This window comes from Mus caroli, unplaced genomic scaffold (genome assembly GCF_900094665.2).
Source record: "Mus caroli unplaced genomic scaffold, CAROLI_EIJ_v1.1 scaffold_11626_1, whole genome shotgun sequence".
Taxonomy (NCBI): Eukaryota; Metazoa; Chordata; class Mammalia; order Rodentia; family Muridae; genus Mus; species Mus caroli.
In genome coordinates, this window is record NW_018388727.1 from 27,262 (window position 1) to 46,423 (window position 19,162).

At 38.7% G+C, this 19,162-nt stretch overlaps 1 protein-coding gene and 1 pseudogene across 2 annotated transcripts in view; one reads left to right on the top strand and one right to left on the bottom strand.

Annotated features, from left to right (window-relative positions):
• The window catches only part of LOC110287760 (vomeronasal type-2 receptor 1-like), a 19,379-nt gene extending 14,835 nt beyond the window's left edge, over positions 1-4,544 (top strand). For both annotated transcript variants that reach the window (XM_021154300.1, XM_021154301.1), the window contains 2 exons: positions 2,092-2,215; positions 3,562-4,544. In XM_021154300.1, the coding sequence (XP_021009959.1) occupies positions 2,092-2,215; positions 3,562-4,544 (1,107 nt within the window). The remainder of the gene's footprint in view (positions 1-2,091; positions 2,216-3,561) is intronic.
• Positions 4,545-12,622: 8,078 nt separating this feature from the next.
• On the bottom strand, positions 12,623-13,393 carry LOC110287758 (annotated as a pseudogene).
• Between the last annotated feature and the right edge of the window lie 5,769 nt (positions 13,394-19,162).

Here is a 19,162-nt window from a genome sequence, read left to right on the forward strand (position 1 = left end):
TAGGAATGGATCAATTCGCATTCTTCTACATGATAACTGCCAGTTGTGCCAGCACCATTTGTTGAAAATGCTGTCCTTTTTCCACTGGATGGTTTTATACATTCTATAGTAGAGGGATATGTAGGTTGTTTCCTGCTTCATGTTATTATGATTATGCTACTATGAACATAATTGAGCAAGTGTCCTTGTGGTATAATGAAGTGTCCTTTTGGTACATGCCCAGGATTGTTACAGCTGAGTCTTCAGGTAGGTTGTTTTCCAAATTTCTTGTAAACTGCCATATTGATTTTCAATGTGGCTGTTCAAATTTTCACTCTTGCCAGCAATGGAGGAACATTCCCTTTGTTCCACACCATTGCCAATGTGAGCTGTCACTTGTGGTTTTGACCTTATCCATTATAAAATTGTAAGATGGAATCTCAAAGTCGTTTTGATTTGCAGTTCATGATGGCTAAAGAAGTTGAACATTTAAGTGTTCATGAACATAAAGAAGTTCAACATTAAGTTTATTGACATTTGAGATTCCTCTTTTGAGAACTCTCTGTTAAATCTCTACCCCAGTTTTAATGGGTATTTAATGGGTATGCTATGAAAAATCGTGGACATGTTGGAGGATCTTCTGGGTGTATGCCCAGGAGTTGTATACCTTGTTCCTCAGGTAGTACAATGTTCAATTTTCTGAGGAAACGCCAAACTGATTTCCATAATGGTTGTACCAGCTTGCAATCTCTCCAGCAATGGAGGAGAGTTCCTCTTTCTTCACATCCCCCCAGCACCTGCTGTCACCTGAGTTTTTGATCTTAGCTATTCTGACAGGTATAAGGTGGAATCCTAGTGTCATTTTGATTTGCATTTCCCTGATGACTAAGGATGTTGAACATTCCTTTAGGTGCTTCTTGATCATTCAAGTTTACTCTGTTGAGAATGCTCTCTTTAGCTCTGCACCCCATTTTAATAGGGTTATGTGGTTCTCTGGAGTCTAACTTGTTAATTTCTTTTTATATATTGGATATTAGCCCTCTACCAGATGTAGGATTGGTAAAGAACTTTCCCAGTTCTTTTGTTGTCGTTTTGTCCTATTGACAGTGTCCTTTGTCTTATCGAAACTTTGCAATATTATGAGGTCCCATTTGTCAATTTTTGATCTTATAGCATAAGCTTTTGATGTTCTCTTCAGGAATATTTCCCCTGTACTCATGTGTTCAAGGTTTTTCCCAACTTTCTCTTCTATAAGATGCAGTCAGTGTATCTGGTTTTATTAGAATCACTATATCAGATTTGTTTGTGGATCCATTTGCTTAGAAAATCTTTTCCCAACACTTTACTATGAAGTAATGCCTATTGTTGATGATGGGGTATGTTTCTTGTATGCAGCAGAAGAATGGATCCTGTTTTTAACATCCATTCTCTTAATCTGTATCTTTTTTATTGGAGAATTGAGTCCATTGACACTGAGAGACATTAATGGCAAATGTTTGTTAATTCCTGTTATTTTGATGGTGGTGGTGGGTGTGTGAAAATGAGTGTATGTGTGTGTGTGTGTGTTTGTGTGTGCATTTCCCTTATTTTGATTTTGTTAATGCAATAGTATTTATTTCCTGTGTTTTCATGGGTATATTTAATCTCCTTAGATTGGAGTTTTCCTCCTAGTACCTGTTGTAAGATTTAATTTAAAGAGATATACTGTTTCAATTTTACTTTGTCATGAAATATCTTGGTTTCTATATTTATGGTGATTGAAGTTTTGCTGAATACAGTAGTCTAGGCATTTGTGGCCTCTTAGAGTCTATCAGACATACATCCAGACCCCTTTGCTTTTTAGAGTCACCACTGAAATGTTGGATGTAATTTCTTTCTCTTTTATTTTGTATAATTGGTTTTGTTTTGTTTTGTTTTGTTTTTTTGCTTTTTGGGGGGAGGGGGGTTCAAGACAGGGTTTCTCTGTGTAGCCCTGCCTGTCCTGAAACTCTTTCTGTAGAATAGGCTGGCCGTGAACTCAGAAATCTGCCTGCCTCTGTCTCCCAAGTGCTGGAATTAAAGATGTGTGCCACCACTGCCCAGAGTGTATAATTCTAATACGGTCTTTGCTAGCTTCCAGATTCAGTCTGCAGAAAACTGTGTGCTCCAGGAACCCGAAAGGGGATTCGACCAGGACAACCCCTATGCTGCTTTGCTTGTATCCCATGTGCTGATGGATATGTGTCAGAGAAACCAGGTAATGATAGGGATTTTTGCATTGGTAATAATATTGTTAAATTAACCAAGGGAGGTCAGGGAACTTCTTATAAGTCTGTATAAAAAGATATAAGCAGCCTATAACAAAACTCAAGAAACCAATACAATTTAACACTGTGCAGTTTGACCAAAGGAAAATATTGGTTTTTACTTCTGATATAAGACAAGATCTACCACAATAAAGTTTGTAAAGAAACACCAAAGAAAATAAATAAAATGTGACATACAAGTAAATTCATAAAATCTTCAAATAACTTGCTTTTTTGGTCATATTCAGAACCTATTGAAGTTGGAGAAAAGTCACCAATTGTCTTAAGGTTCTAAGCACTGAAAGCACATGCTTTGCACACTTGCTGCAGAAAGAACTCCTATGAGAGCCTGCTCAGTTGCTGATCTCTGGAGGTAACTTAAGCAGGCTTGGTTTTGTGTACAGTGTTGGACCAGGTTTATTTATATTTCCATTTTATTTTTGATTGAAAAACCAAAGATTAGCTTTTCATTTGACAGATGGTTTCCAGAGTAATTGTGTAAAATATAATAAAATGGTCTGGGATGGAAAACAAGCACAGTGAAAACTACACAACTCCCTGGCACCAGCTCCCCAAGACTCCACACAGAATTGTACACAGAGATGTCAAGACCAGGAGTCAGAGTGATTGAAAGCAAATACCACTCTTTACCTGAATTTAAATTAACAATGAATGGACCCATTCCATCATCTACCATAACCTCATGTCAACTAGCTTTTCTTTGTTCACCAATGATTCTTCTTAGAGCCTATCATGAGAATTAGCCTTCTTAGCCTAGGGCCATGATTGTGGTTTGGTTTTCCCTCATTGGAATGAGCATGTAGAGTTGGGGACATTAGAATGGGCATATGTATGATTCTCCTCCATGAGGGGAACTGGATGAGAGAATGAAAACACAAGGGTTTTGACCAGGCGTGTCTCAGTCATTTTGGTTGTTTCATATCAGAAGCTATAATTTTCTCATTCCTGGGTTGTGCTGGAGTTAATAAAGAAACATACCTCTTTGTTCAATAGAGAGATAAGGAGAAAAATACAGTTCATCACTGGAAAAGACCAATTCAAGAAAGGCTCAAATTGAAAAGAAATGTTCAAATTCTGAACTTGAACACAGCCCTCAATCTATTACTGCACCTGTAGACACCAAGAATATTTCCCACTATTAAATATAAGATATTATATCTATTTTATAACAGATTTCCAGTGAACATTGTCCAGGTCTTTAACTTTCCTAGACTGTTCACAGTTAAAGGTGACAACTGGGTTCCATTGAAGTCAATTCTCTGTTTTTTGTCACTAGGACAAAGAGAATGTGATCCATGCGGTGAAGATGACTGGTCCAATGCAGATAAGAGCAAGTGTGTGCCAAAGCTTGTGGAATTCCTCGCTTATGAAGAGGCACTGGGGTTTACTCTTGTCATCCTGTCCATCTTTGGGGCACTTGTGGTCTTGGCAGTAACTGTTGTGTATGTAATCCACAGACACACTCCATTGGTGAAAGCCAATGACCGGGAGCTGAGCTTCCTCATTCAGATGTCTCTGGTTATCACTGTGCTGTCATCCATGCTGTTCATAGGCAAGCCATGCAACTGGTCCTGCATGGCCCGCCAGATCACTCTGGCACTGGGCTTTTGCCTTTGTTTGTCTTCCATTCTTGGAAAGACTATTTCACTCTTTTTTGCCTACAGGATTTCCATATCCAAAACCCGCCTTATATCTATGCATCCCATTTTTCGAAAATTAATTGTACTGATCTGTGTTGTGGGGGAGATTTGTGTATGTGCAGTATACTTGGTGTTGGAGCCTCCAAGGATGTTCAAGAACATTGAATTTCAAAATGTAAAGATCATCTTTGAATGCAATGAAGGTTCTACACAGTTTCTGTGCTCCATATTTGGGTTTGATATTCTTCTGGCTCTGCTGTGTTTTCTTACAACCTTTGTGGCACGCCAGCTGCCAGATAACTATTATGAAGGGAAATGTATCACTTTTGGAATTCTGGTTTTTTTCATTGTCTGGATCTCTTTTGTCCCTGCTTACTTGAGCACCAAAGGCAAATTCAANGTGGCTGTGGAAATATTTGCCATTTTGGCATCCAGCTATGGCTTGNTAGGCTGTGTATTTCTTCCCAAGTGCTTCATTATCTTGCTGAGGCCAAAGAGGAACACTGATGAAACTGTTGGTGGAAGAGTCCCCACTGTTGACAGGAGCATCCAGTTGACCTCAGCTTCTGTGAGCAGTGAGCTTAACAACAGTACAGTGTCCACTGTTTTGAATGATTAGAGCTGTGAGATCCATGTGACATGCAAGGATGTCACCGTAGATGAAATCCTGGCTCAATCTTCCCTTTTATGTTTAAACTGAGGTAGCTTCTGTTGTTGTAGTGTAATATTGGTTGTGGTTGTGTTGATGTAAGTTTAACATGGTGAATGATATCTTGTTCTGTGACATGTCATTCAGCATTGAATGGAGTATCACTTATGATTTAAATTAGAAAGCATATCATTGGGATTTTAAAGTAGAAGGTATAACTAAAACTAATAAAAAAGAAAGTGGGGAAGAGACTTAAGCACATTGGCACAGGGGGAAATTTCCTGACAGAACACCAATAGCTTATGCTCCAAGATCAAGAATTGGCAAGTGAGACCTTGTAAAATTTCAAAGCAATTTTAAGGCAAAGGACACTGTCAGTAGGACAAAACTGCAACCAACAGATTGGTAAAAGATCTTTACCAACTCTATATCTGTTAGATGGCTAATATCCAATTCATACAAAGTACTCAACAAGTTAGACTCTGGAGAACAAAATAACCCTATTAATATGGGTTATAGAACTAAACAAAGAATTCTCACCTGAGAAATACCAAGTGGTGAGACACACCTAAAGAAATGTCCAACATCCTTAGTCATCAGAGAAATGCAAGTCAAAACAACTCTGAGATTCTACCTCATACCAGTCAGAATGGCTAAGATAAAAAACTCAAGTGACAGCAGATGCTGGTGAGGATGTGGAGAAAGAGGAACACTCTTCCATTGCTGGTGAGATTGCAAGCTGGTACAACTATTCTGGAAATCAGTTTAACAGTTCCTCAGAAATTTGGCCATATACTACCTGAGGACCCAGCAATATCACTCCTCTGTATATACCCTGAAAATGCTCCAACATGTAATAAGGACACATCCTCCTCTATGATATTAGCAGCCTTATATGTAATAGCCAGAAGCTTGTAAAAAAAACCCAGATTCCATCAACAGAAAACTGGATACAGAAATTGTGCATTTACATTATGGAGTACTGCTCAGCTATTAATAACAATGAATTTATGAAATCCTGAGGCAAATGGATGGAACAAGAAAATATTATTCTCAGTGAGGTAACCAAATCACGAAAGAACACCCATGGTATGTGCTCATTGATATGTGGATATTAGCCCAGAATCTTGTAATACCCATGATACAATTCACAGGCCACATGAAGCTCAAGAAGAAGGAAGACCAAATTGTGGAAACTTCAGTCCTTCTTAGAATGGGGAAAAATATCCATGGGAATAGATGAAGAGACAAAGTGTGGAACAGAGACTGAAGGAAATGCCATCCTGAGACTGTTTTACTTGGGCATCAATCTCATATAAAGTCATCAAACACAGACACTATTGTGGATGCGAACAAGTGCTTGCTGACAGGAGCCTGAATACCTGTCTCCTTAGAGGCTCTCCCAGTGACTGAAAAATATGGAGGTAGATGCTCTCAGTCAACCATTAGACTGAGCACAGGGTCCCCAAAAGAGGAGCTAGAGAAAGTACCCAAGGAGATGAAGGGATTAACATCCCATAGAGGGAACAACAATATGAACCAACCAGTACTCCCAAAGCTCCCAGGGACTAAACCACCAACCAAAGATTACACGTGGAGGGACCCATGGCTCCAGCTGCATATATAGCAGAGGGTGGCCTAGTTGGACATCAATGGGAGGAGAGGCCCTTTGTTCTGTGAAGCGTTGATGTCCCATGGTAGAGGAATGCTAAGATCAGGAAGTAGGGGTGGGTGTAGTGGTGAGGAAAGGTTGTGGGGAGAGCAAGGGAGATTTCTGGAGTGGAAACCAGGAAAGGGGATAACACTTGAAATGTTAATAAAGAAAATATCTGAAATGAAAAATTATAAATAAATAAATAGATAAATAAATAAAGTAGAGGGTATAAATACTCATAATTCATCAGAATATTTCAGTGTTCATTTCTTTTCTGAAAGGTTGATAATTGTACTTATGATGTATAAACAAAGCATTCCATAAGTCTATCAGTTTAATATCAGAGACTCCTTTACCACTTCATACCACAGTGCAGCAAAACTCTCTTGTCTGACACAAGTTCTTCACACTTCTATTTTTATTAACAATGGACTCTACAACAAAATGTCAATTATACTCCAACATATAATGGAATTTTTCTTGTGCAAATTTATAGTTTTTTGGTTTTGTTTTTGATTTTTTTCTTTTTTTTTTTTTGGTTGTTGTTGTTGTTTTGGTCTTTTGAGATAGGGTTTCTCTGTATAGTTCTGGCTGTCCTGGAACTCACTTTGTAGACCAGGCTGACCTCAAACTCAGAAATCTACCTGCCTCTGCCTCCCGAGTGCTGGGATTAAAGGCGTGTGCCACCACACCCAGCACAACTTTATAGTTTTAAAATACAATTTTATCTAAATTTTTAGCTACCCTTTGTTGATTAAGCTCATATGCATTTTTATAAAAGAAGCTTATTACAGCTAAACATATCTTCTTGTGAAAATGATAGCCTAATTTATAATATTATTTTATCCTTTAGAGTCAATGGTTTATCAAATATTAAATATGTCTTGAATCATTGAAAGATAATCTTCTCTTTGGCAAAGCATCCTATCTAAATATTTTCTCATAAAAGTATCTCAGAATTTGGGATGAAATTTTTTTGCTATGGGTGAGCACTTGGGCATTGCATTGGGGAATACTGTAGTATTAATTTCAGCATGTTGCATCAAAATTATGTGGTTCTTGTCTGAGAAGTTGTAGGAAGATTAATTGTATGACAAATGAAGCACAAAACATCTTCATTAGAGCTGACCAAATATATGCAGGATAGGGTTTAACTGTTTGTTTGTTTGTGTGTGTGTGTGTGTGTGTGTGTGTGTGTGTGTGTGTGTGTGTTTGAGCTACTTAAACACAGATAAGGCTAATTTCATGTTAATTAATCTTCTAGGCTAATTTTTGGTAGTTATTTCTTGCATGAAAATTCCCAATAGGAAACAAATATACTAAGAGAAGGGGTGATTCATCTCAGATGAACCTCCTTGAAACTTCCCTAGTCTCATCTCTTCTCTGCTTCTCAACTCCTAGAGGGTCTCCAACATAAATAGAGATATCAGAATGCAGCTGACATAAGTGAACAGTTAAACACCCTCCAAACTGCTTCCATGGTTTAGCAGTTAACCCCTTCAAACCCACAATCATGTAGCACAACTCAGCCCCACTTCTGAAACTCCAGACTCTCCTAACATTTACTTATTTCCTAGTTTGCTTCTCTGTTGCAGTTACAGAACAGTGGCCAAAACTAACTTTGGGTGGACAGGGTGGGTGTTTTGTTTTGTTTTGTTTTGTTTTGTTGTTTTGTTTTTCATCTAACAACTCCCAGGTCACACTCCATCATGGAAGAAAATCGGAACAGGAACTCACAACAGGAATCTAGGGTCAAGAAGTGATACAGAAGCCATGAAAAAAAAAAAATCTGCTTACTGGCTTCCTTCAAAACCTTGCTCAGCTTGCTCTCATATACAACCTGAGACCACATGTTCAGGGTACCACCACCCACAGTAGGCTAGGCTCTCCCATATTAATCAAGAAAATGCCCCCACAGATATGACCAATTTGATTGAAGCAATTCCTTTGGCGAAGTGCCCTCTTTCAAGTGACTCAATTTTGTGTTCACGTTGGTAAGGAGCTCAGGACGTGAAATCACAATCATATGGACTCTGAAAATCTCTACCCTGAAAAGGACTGCCTGCTAAGACATGTTATGTAAATGCAGCCCTTTGTCCAATTCCCTGCCATACACTCCAGAGAGTAGAAGACATCCATCCCTGGATGTGTATCTCCAAACCCTGGCCCCTCCAATAAATCTCTCTCATGAGATTTTCTGCCTGGTGTGACTCTCTCATCTGAAGAAGGAAAGAAGTCATAAAGAGAAGGAGCAAAGCAGGAGCATGGCTGAGGCTCCTGAGCACCTCAACTCGGCTGGGGATATACTACCTTGGGAGCCTCAATGCCTCTGCTGAGGAGTTTTCCTCTCAGCAGTGTGGTTCCTGAGCTCCTTCTCATGATGATCTTCACTGGGACACTGTCCCATCCCAGAGCTGTGTGGTTCCTGGGCACCAGTGTCTCAGGATGCCTTCCACTTTTCCTTCAGAGGTTGCCTGAGCTTCTGAGTCCCAGGACACTCTTCCACTTGAGCAAAAAGCACATTAAGGTTTTTAATTAGGATATTATTAACACAAATTAAATAGTCACACATTAATTAACAATATTAATGAGCAAGGAAAGTTTTGTGCAATAAATAGGTGAGTAGATGCCCATATAGAAAATACTGGTATGCAGCGTCCCTCAAGCAAATGTGATCACTTTGAATTTCACCAAGGCTTTATATAAAGTTCTCATTTAAATTATGGGAAGGTCATTACCTATATCTGGTCTACAATAATCTTTCCTGTTAAATCAGTAAATAATTCCTGACTTTCTATGCTTAGCTAGTCATCATGGTTTCACTTTCTGTTGTGACACACCTGCAGAAGAAATCTCTGCAAAGATCGAAAAACTGAAAATCACAAATATTCAGCTCTTTTGAAAACATATCACACTCTGATCTTCTCATACTTCTGTAGCCAAATGTACACTTGCAGTTTATACTGTCCACAGTTCTATAAATTCTGTTTGCCACATATTTGACTCACATGCTTATAAAAATATATAGGTCATTTTTATGTTTCATGTCAAGGAGACTGAATACATATCTATAACATTTACTTATGGGAAGTAAAGTTACAGTAATGGTATGGTCAGAGGCAGTTATCTCTCATTGTATGACATTAAAAACTATTTTTAAGAAGTCTTGCATACTGAGGTGGGAAAGATGGTTCGGAGTTTATGAGCACTGCCGGCTCTTCCAGTGATTCTGAGTTCAATTCTCAGCAACTACATGGTGGCTCACAACCATCTGTAATGAGATGCCATGCCCTCTTCTGGTGTGTCTGAAGACAGTGACAGTGTACTCACGTGTATAAAATATATAAGTCTTTAAGAAGAATAGTCTTGCATTCTAAGCCTTGTTCTAGGTAAATATTTGCCATAGATCTTTAACATAAAATCTAATTAAGACTGGGCTGGCATCACAACTCCTTTTCCACTTATTTTTCAGAGGAATTTTTGAAACTCAGACACTTTAGCACATATTCTCACCCAGGAAAGCCTGGAGCAGGATCATACCTTGCTTCAGAGACACTTATTTATCATCATTGATAGCTTAAGAGGAAATTCGATTCTACCGGTATTTCAAACCCCTCAGTGTCATGTCTTTGAAAGCACAGATTATCTTCCAAGAACTCTTAAAGATTCTGATCCAAGGGAAGGCTTCATAATAGTAATTTTTCATTTATTTTACATGTACTAGTGTTCTGCCTGTAAAGCATTATTGTGAACCATGTGCATGCCTGGCACCCAGAAAAGAGAATTGGTGCCCCTGGAACAAGTTACAAACAATTGTAAAGCACCATGTAGGAGAGAGAGTACTAACCTGTGTCTACTAGAAAAGCTGCCTTTAAGAACTCAGCTATTTCCTCAGGTTTCAGAGCCATAATGTTAAAAAAATAGAACTATTTCAGAGAGCTATCAACAGCATAAGAAAAGGACTCTATGAAACCTGCATATATTTCTATTTAATGTAAGATTATAAAAAAGAAACTCAGAAAAATTAATTCATGATCCATTTTAAAACAATATCTAATGAATTGTGTTTATTTATTGCGTTTGTTTTAAATCCTTTCTTTCATTTTTTATTAGCAGTTTTCTTCATTTACATTTCAAATGTTATCCTGAAAGTCCCCTATACCCTCCCCACCATCCTGTTCCCCAAACAACCCACTCCTGCTTTGTGGCCCTGTCATTCCCCTGTACTGGAGCATTTGATCTTTGCAAGACCAAGGGCCTCTCCTCCCACTGATGGTTGACTAGACCATCCTCTGCTACATATGCAACTAGAGACATAGTTCTATGGGGTACTGGTTAGTTCATATTGTTGTTCCACCTATAGGGTTGCAGACCTCTTCAGCTCCTTGGGTACTTTCTCTAGCTCCTCCATTGGGGGCCCTGTGTTCCATCCAATAGATGACTGTGAGCATTCACTTCTGTATTTGCCAGGCACTGGCATAGCCTCACAAGAGATAGCTATATCAGGGTCCTGTTAGCAAAAATCATGCTAGCATATGCAATAGTATCTGGGTTTGGTGGTTGTATATGGGATAGATCCCTGGATGGGGAAGTCTCTGGATGGTCCATTCTTCTGTCTCAGCTCTGAACTTGGTCTCTGTAACTCCTTCCATAGGTAGTTTGTTCCCCACTCTAAAAATAACAAAGTATCGACATTTTGTTCTTTCTTCTTCTTGATTTTTATGTTTTACAAATTGTATCTTGGATAGTCTAAGTTTCTGGTTTAATATCCACTTATTGGTGAGTGCATTTCATATGTGTTCTTTTGTTATTGGGTTACTTCACTCAGGATGATATCCTCCATATCCATCCATTTGCCTAAGCATTTCATAAATTCATTGTTTTAAATAGCTGAGTAGTACTCCATTGTGTAAATGTACCACATTTTCTGTATCCATTCCTCTGTTGAGAGGCATCTGGGTTCTTTCCACCTTCTGGCGATTATAAATAAGGCTGCTATGAAAATAGTAGAGCATGCGTCCTTATTACAAGTTGGAACATCTTCTGGGTATATGCCTAGGAGAGGTATTGCTGGATCCTCCTGTAGAACTATGTCCAATTTACTGAGGAACTGCCAGACTGATTTCCAGGGTGGTTGTACCAGTTTGCAATCCCACCAACAATGGAGGAGTGTTCCTCTTCCTCCACATCCTTGCCAGCATCTGCTGTCACCTGAATTCTTTATCTTAGCCATTCTGACTGGTGTGAAGTTTTGATTTGCATTTCCCTGATGATAAGGAATGATGTTGATGGAAAGATCTCCCATGCTCATGGATTGGTAGGATTAACATCGTCAAAATGGCTATCTTGTGGAAAGCAATCTACAGATTCAATGCAATCCCCATCAAAATTTCATCTCAATTCTTCACCGACTTAGAAAGAGAAATTTGCAACAAAAAACTATTCTCAATAATAAAAGAACCTATGGTGGAATCACCATGCTTGACCTCAAGCTGTACTACAAAGCAATGATGATAAAAACTGTATGGTACTTGTACTGTGATAGACAGATAAATCCATGGAGTAGAATTGAATACTCAGAAATGAACCCACACACCTATATTTACTTGATATTTGTCAAGGGAGCTAAAACCATCCAGTGGGAAAAAAAGACAGCATTTTCAACAAATGGTGCTAGCACAACTAGTGGTTATCATGTAGAAGAATGCAAATTGATATATTCTTATCTCCTTGTACAAAGCTCAAGTCCAAGTGGATCAAGGAACTCCACATAAAGCCAGAGACACTGAATCTTATAGAGGAGAAAGTGGGGAAAAGCCGAGAAGGTATGGGCACAGGGGAAAAAATTCTGAACAGAACAGCAATGGCTTGTGCTGTAAGATTGAGAATCAACAAATGGGATCTCATAAAATTCCAAAGCTTTTGTAAGGGAAAAGCCACTGTCAATAAGACAAAAAGGCCACTAACAGATTGGGAAAGGATTTTTACCAATTCTAAATCAGATAGGGGACTAATATCCAATATATATATAAAACTCAAGAAGATGGACCCCAGAAAATCAAATATACCCATCAAAAAATGGGGTACAGAGCTAAACACGTAATTTTCAACTGATGAACACTGAATGGCTGAGATGCACCTAAAAAAAAAAATGTTCTGTCTTAAATCCTAATGAAATGGTTTCCAATTTCAATCAAAAGAGACATTCTAATCTATGCTGAATGGCATAACACAGAACAAGGTATCATTCACCAGGTTAACATTGCATCAACATATCTACAACCAATATTAGCCTACAACATCAGCAGCTACTTCAGATGAAACATAAAAGGGAAGGTTGAGCCAGAATGTCCTCCAAGGTGACATCCTTGCCTGTCACATGGAGTTCACAGCTCTACTCATCCAGAAAATTGGACTCTTTGATTTTGTTACACTCACTGTTCACTGATGCTGAAGTCAGCTGGATATTCCTGTCAACAGTGGGGGGACTCTTTCACCAACAGTTTCATCAGTGTTCCTCTTTGTCCTCAGCAATATAATGAAGCACTTGGGAAGAAATAGACAGCCTAACAAGTCATAGCTGGATGCCAAAATCGCAAATATTTCCACAGCCACTTTGAATTTGCCTTTGGTGCTGAAGTAGGCAGGGACAAAAGAGATCCAGACAATGAAAAAGACCAGTATTCCAAAAGTGATACATTTCCCTTCATAATAGTTATCTGGCAGCTGGCGAGCCACAAAGGTTGTAAGAAAACACAACAGAGCCAGAAGAACATCAAACCCAAATATGGAGCACAGAAACTCTATAGAACCTTCATTGCATTCAAAGATGATCTTTACATTTTGAATTTCAATGTTCTTGAACATCCTTGGAAGGTCCGACACCAAGTATACTGCACATACATTAAATCTCCCCTACAACACAGATCAGTACAATTAATTTTTGAAAAATGGGGTGCATAGATACAATACAGGTTTTGGATACAGAAATCCTATAGGCAAAATGAGTAAAATAGTCTTTACAAGAATGGAAGACAAACAATGCAAAATCCCAGTGCCAGAGTGATCTGGAGGGCCATGCTGGACCAGTTGCATGGCTTGCCTATGAACAGCATGGATGACAGTACTGTGATATCTTCACTGCATGTATCATAATTCCTTTGGCCTATTGAGGAAAAAAGTAACAAAAAGCAAAAAACAACAACAACAACCACAAAAAAAAAAAAACAGAGAATTGACTTCAGGGGTACCAAGTCATCACCTTTAACGGTCTACAGTCTAGGGAACTTAAAAACTTGAACAAAATTTTCTGGAAATATGTTATACAATAGGTATAATATCTTATATTTAATAGTGGGAACATATTCTTGGTGTCTATAGATGTAGTGACAGTTTGAGGGTTGTTTTCAACTTCAGGACTTGAACATTTCTTTTCAACACACTCTTTCTTGAACTGGTCTTTTCTATTGATAAGCTCCTTTTATTCTCCTCCAACAGTTTATTGAAGAAAGATGTCTGTGTCTTTATCAACTCCAGCACAGCACAGGAATGAGAAAATCACAGCTTCTGATCTGAAACAATCAAAATGACTGGGACACAGCTGGACAAACTCTGTGTGTTCGGTCTCTCATACAATATCCCTTCATGGAGGAGAATCATGCAAGTGCCCAACCAAATGTCCCCAACTCTCGATGCCCATTTGAATGAGTGATGAGGATGATGATGGGAAGGAAAACAAAACCACCAGTCATGGTCCCTGGCACTAAGAAGGTTAAAACTGGAGGAAGGCTCTAAGAGCAAGCATTGGTGAATAAGGAAAAACTAGTTGAATTGAGGTTATGGTAGATGATGGAATGGTTCCATTTAGTGATAATTTTAAAAATAAGGTCAATAGTTGTGTTTGCTTTCATCCACTCTAACCTGTGGTCTAAACACCTCTGAGTAGATATCTGTGTGGGGCCTGGGGGAACTGTTGCCGGGGAGGTGTGCAGGTTACAGGCTGCTTATACTATCACAGACCATTTTATCATTTTTACTTGATTACTCTTGGGGGGCTATGTAACAAAGGACAAGCACATTTTTAGTTCTTCAACCAAAAAACAAACAGAAATATAAATAAAACTGTCCAACACCTTACACAAAAGCAAGGCTGCCTAAGTCACTTCCACAGATTTGCAACTGAACAGGCTGTCATAGCAGCTCATTCCACAGCAACTGTGCAATGCTGAACTTTCAGTGCTTAGAACTTTAAGACAATTGGGTGATCTTTTCCCAACTACAATAAGTGCTGAATCTACTTAAAAAGCAAGTAATTTGAAGATTTTATGAATTGATTTATATTTCACATTTTATTTATTTTGTCTGGTGTTTATTTATGACATTCATAATGGTAGGCCTTGTCTTTATCAGAAGTGAAAACTCATATTTTCTTTTGGTCATACTGCACTCAGGAAATTTTTATGGGTTTCATGAATTTTTGTTATACTCAGCTTCTAAAGATTTATAAGTAGTTTTCCTGACACCCTCTTTTTAATTTAACTATATTACTCCCAATGCAAAAATGGCCATCTCTACCTGGTTTCTCTGACACATATCCATCAACACATGGGATGCAATCAAAGCAGTATATTCGTTGTCCCTGGTGAACCCCTTTCTGTGTACCTGGAGGACACACTTGTGTTCAGAATTAATCTGGATACTAGCAAATACAAAGGTAGTAGGTATTTTAAAAGCCTCAAAAATTGTCCACTTGTGAAATGTTGAAAGTTTTCGTTTGCATTTACATGGAGACACATGTCCTATTAATAAAAGATATCAGCCCAGGAGTCTGAGCAAAGATAGCAAACAAAGCCTGACAATATGGAGAGCCTAGAAAGAACTTTGGCTAAAGGACAATCTTTTGACTGACTCTGGAATTGCTGAACTAAGTGTAGTGACAGTTCTTTGTCATCTTGATGATCAAGAGTAAACTAATACCATATGAGATATTGCAGATGGGACACTTTGCTTAGTCTGTTCCTGTTTAAAATAATTTAACACTCTACACATCTTCCTGAAAACCTGAAATATATTTCCTCTCACATTAACCAACCCAACATAATATGAAATGTAAAGATGTTTCATGAATGGTAAAAATAAAATTAAGCAAGTTCTAAGGAGAAAATTTAAAAAACATAACAGAACTTCATTAAGAGTAATATTCCAGAAACATTTTCTTGCTAAGTCAATTTAAAAATTTTCGGCTTAAACACAAACCTCCTTTCATAGCATATAGATGTATACAAAGGTGTATACTTTGAAATACTGAATAAAGGTGATATTCACAAATAAATTTATATTGTATTCTAGGGATAAGAAACTATTTGTTTTTTACTTAAATTTTTCAAATAGTATATCTCGATGGTCTTTTTCTCCCTCTTTCTACCTAGATCTTCCCCTTCTCACTTCCCATGTACCCTCATGTTTTTTCTTCTCTCTGACTCTTTTCTTTTTTCCTTTCTTTCTTCCTTTCTTCCTTCCTTTCTTTCTTTCTTTCTTTCTTTCTTTCTTTCTTTCTTTCTTTCTTTCTTTCTTTCTTTCTTTCTTTCTTTCTTTCTTTCTTTCTTCCTTCCTTCCTCCCTCCCTCCCTCCCTCCCTCTCTCTCTCTCTTTCTCTCTCTCTCTCTTTCTTTCTTTCTTTCTTTCTTTTTGTTTTTGGTTTTTCGAGACAGGGTTTCTCATTTTAGTCCCGGCTGTCCTGGAACTCACTCTGTAGACCAGGCTGGACTCGAACTCAGAAATCTGCCTGCCTCTGCCTCCCAAGTCCTCTCCTGGGATTAAAGGCGTGTGCCACCACGCCCAGCTTTCATCTCTCTGTTTCTTAAGAAAGGAGAAATTAAAACATGAAAAAAAGCAAAATGCAAAACAAGCAAACAAAATATAGTAAGACAAAATAAATTCCAAAGCAAAACAACTATCTGAATGCACACACACACACACACACACACACACACACACACAAACACACACACAGGAATTCATTTACTATTAGTCAACTATTTCTGGGCATGGGATCTGCCCTGAAGTGTGGTTAATATGTCCAGTAACATTCAGTTGAAGAAAATTGATATTCCTTTTTTGCCAGCAACTGAAAATAGTATCTTCGTAAGTGGTAGACCTAGTAGCTAATTTCCTCTCCCAGTAATGGGATCACACCAGAGTTGAACCTGTAAAGCTCATGTCATTCGTACCCCTGCACACTCTTCATCACTACATAAACTAGAAAAATAAACAAAACAAAGGGGGTCAAAAATAACTACAGTCTGAGTACTTGAGAAAGTAACATACTGAAAATAATAGTTAATAAAAAAATCTAAGGAAATATTACAAATGCTAAAATATGAATCAGGTTATATTTTAAATAAGTTTTATACAGGAAAACTGATTTGAAATTATAATAATTTCTCATTTTCACATTTCATTGGTGGTGCATACCTTTAATCCCAGCACTTGGGAGGCAGAGGCAGGTGGATTTCTGAGTTCAAGGCCAGCCTGGTCTACAGAGCGAGTTCAGGACAGCCAGGGCTACACTGAGAAACCCTGTCTGAAAAAAAAAATAAGGATATCATAGTGTCCATATTTCCAATACCCATTATCTAATCTATCTATCATAATCAGGTTCCAGAACTACCCATTTTTCCTCATGTGATTTAAAATTATTTTCTTTCATATAGTACATTAGTTAGAAAGCAACAATAGAAGAAATCATTTTGTAAAAATTTCAATTGTCTTAAAAATAATTTTATATACAAATTCATTTCAAATACATATTTAATTCATGAAATTTCAGTGTGCTTTGTTGGTCTCTATTTTTTTAATGTACTATGACAATCTCTATCCACATGTATAAATGAAACTTCAAGCGTGGTTGGCAATATGATGTACTTTAAATGTAAATGCAGTATAAAGATTTTACTCAGAAGTTGCTTGCAAGGAGGTAGAAGCTGCTGTCATGTAAACTAGTCAGAGTCAGAATATGGGAAATGTAGGCATGATTCTGATGCTTTGATCTGGAATCTGTATGTGAAACACAATTGATAGTTCAATCAATAAAGATTCTAGCTGTCAATGGCTGGGCAGAAGAAGTGGGACTTCCATGTTCCAGCAGGCAGGCTAGGAGATGCAAGGAAAGAAAAATTTGCCATCCTTTGGAGGGAAAGAGAGCTACCAGCCATGTGAGATCTCTTGTGGAGTGACCATTGTCAGCTTTCCCGACTGGGCCTGGGATAGCATGTAGGAGATTAAAAAGGCAACTAACCTAAGGGCAGATTTAGGGTGCAAAGAGAATGAAATCAGCCATTTAAGTTAAGGGCAGACTTAGAGATGTTGAGCTAGTTCTAAAGCTGAAAGCATAACTAGAGGTGTTGAGTTGAGGATGAAGGTAAGGGCATGTTAGTGAAGGGAGGCTTAGAAGGGCCCGACCATTAAGCTAAAAAGTATATAAAAATACGTGTGTGTGTGTGTGTGTGTGTGTGTGTGTGTGTGTGTTTCATCTGCAGATCATCCACGGATCCAGGGTAGCTCCTGCGCAGTGGCTAGTAGCAAAGGTCTGTCCAGAGTTTAAAGTAGGTAGTAGAGACTTCAGGCTATAAGGAAATAGTAGATTTCAAACCAAAAACTAAAGGGAAGGAAGAGCTCAGAAATCCAGAGGGGAAAGGAAACCATATGTAAAAGGTGAAAAACAAAACAAAACAAAACAAAACAAAACAAAACAAAACAAAACAAAAAGAAAAAGGTCTTCCAGTTGGTGCCAGCACCAGGTCACCTTGGGCGCAGAGTTGGAGAACACCCCCAAGGTCCCTTAGAGGACTCTCCACATGATCTTAGGACCACCAGTGAGTGGAACACAATTTCTGTTCCAATCCAGTCATGCGGGACCTGAGACAGCATTAGGAAAGCAGGAAACCTGGCCTGACCAGGGTCACAAGTCCCTCTGGTCGACTCCAGCACTGGGTCACCTGGGGACAGAGTCGGCGGACACCCCCAAGGTCCCTAGAGGACAGGTTCTGAGACAGACACCATTTTGGGCTCCAGACATCCGTGCACCTTCCCTGCCAGAGGACAGGTGTCCACCCTGCCCGGGAGGGCTTTGCCTGAGCATCTGGGGGAGCCATGTTGGTTCCCAGATCCCTTCCAGACTAGTCTGTGCAGGAGAAAGTGTGGACTACAGAAGTTAACAGCTTCTGTGACGGGCTGAAGCAACACAGCTTCTGGGACAGGTCCTGTTTCAGGGCTTCATCTTCTGCCAGTAGGGGAGTCCGAACTCCAGATATCTGTGCACCTTCCCTGGAAGAGGAGAGCTTGCCTGCAGAGAGTGCTCTGACGACTAAAACTCAGAGGAGCGAGCTGGTCTCCCAGGTCTGCTGATAGAGGCTAAGAGAATCATGAGAGGAACAATCTCTAACCAGAGACAACTATAACAACTAACTCCAGAGATTACCAGATGGCGAAAGGCAAACAAAAGCTAGAACTGGATTTAAAAGCATATCTCATGATGATGGTAGAGGACACCAAGAAGGACTTTAATAACTCACTTAAAGAAATGCAGGAGAACACTGCTAAACAGGTAGAAGACCTTAAAGAGGAAGCACAAAAATCTCTTAAAGAATTGCAGAAAAACATGACCAAACAGGTGATGGAAATGAATAAAACCAGCCAAGACCTAAAAAGGGAAGTAGACAAAATAAAGAAAATCCAAAGTGAGGCAACACTGGAGCTAGGAACCCTAGGAAAGAAATCTGGAACCATAGATGTGAGCATCAGCAACAGAATACAAGAGATGGAAGAGAGAATCTCAGATGCAGAAGGTTCCATAGAGAACATTGGCACAACAATCAAAGAAAATGCAAAATGCAAAAAGATCCTAACTCAAAACATCCAGGAAATCCAGGACAAAA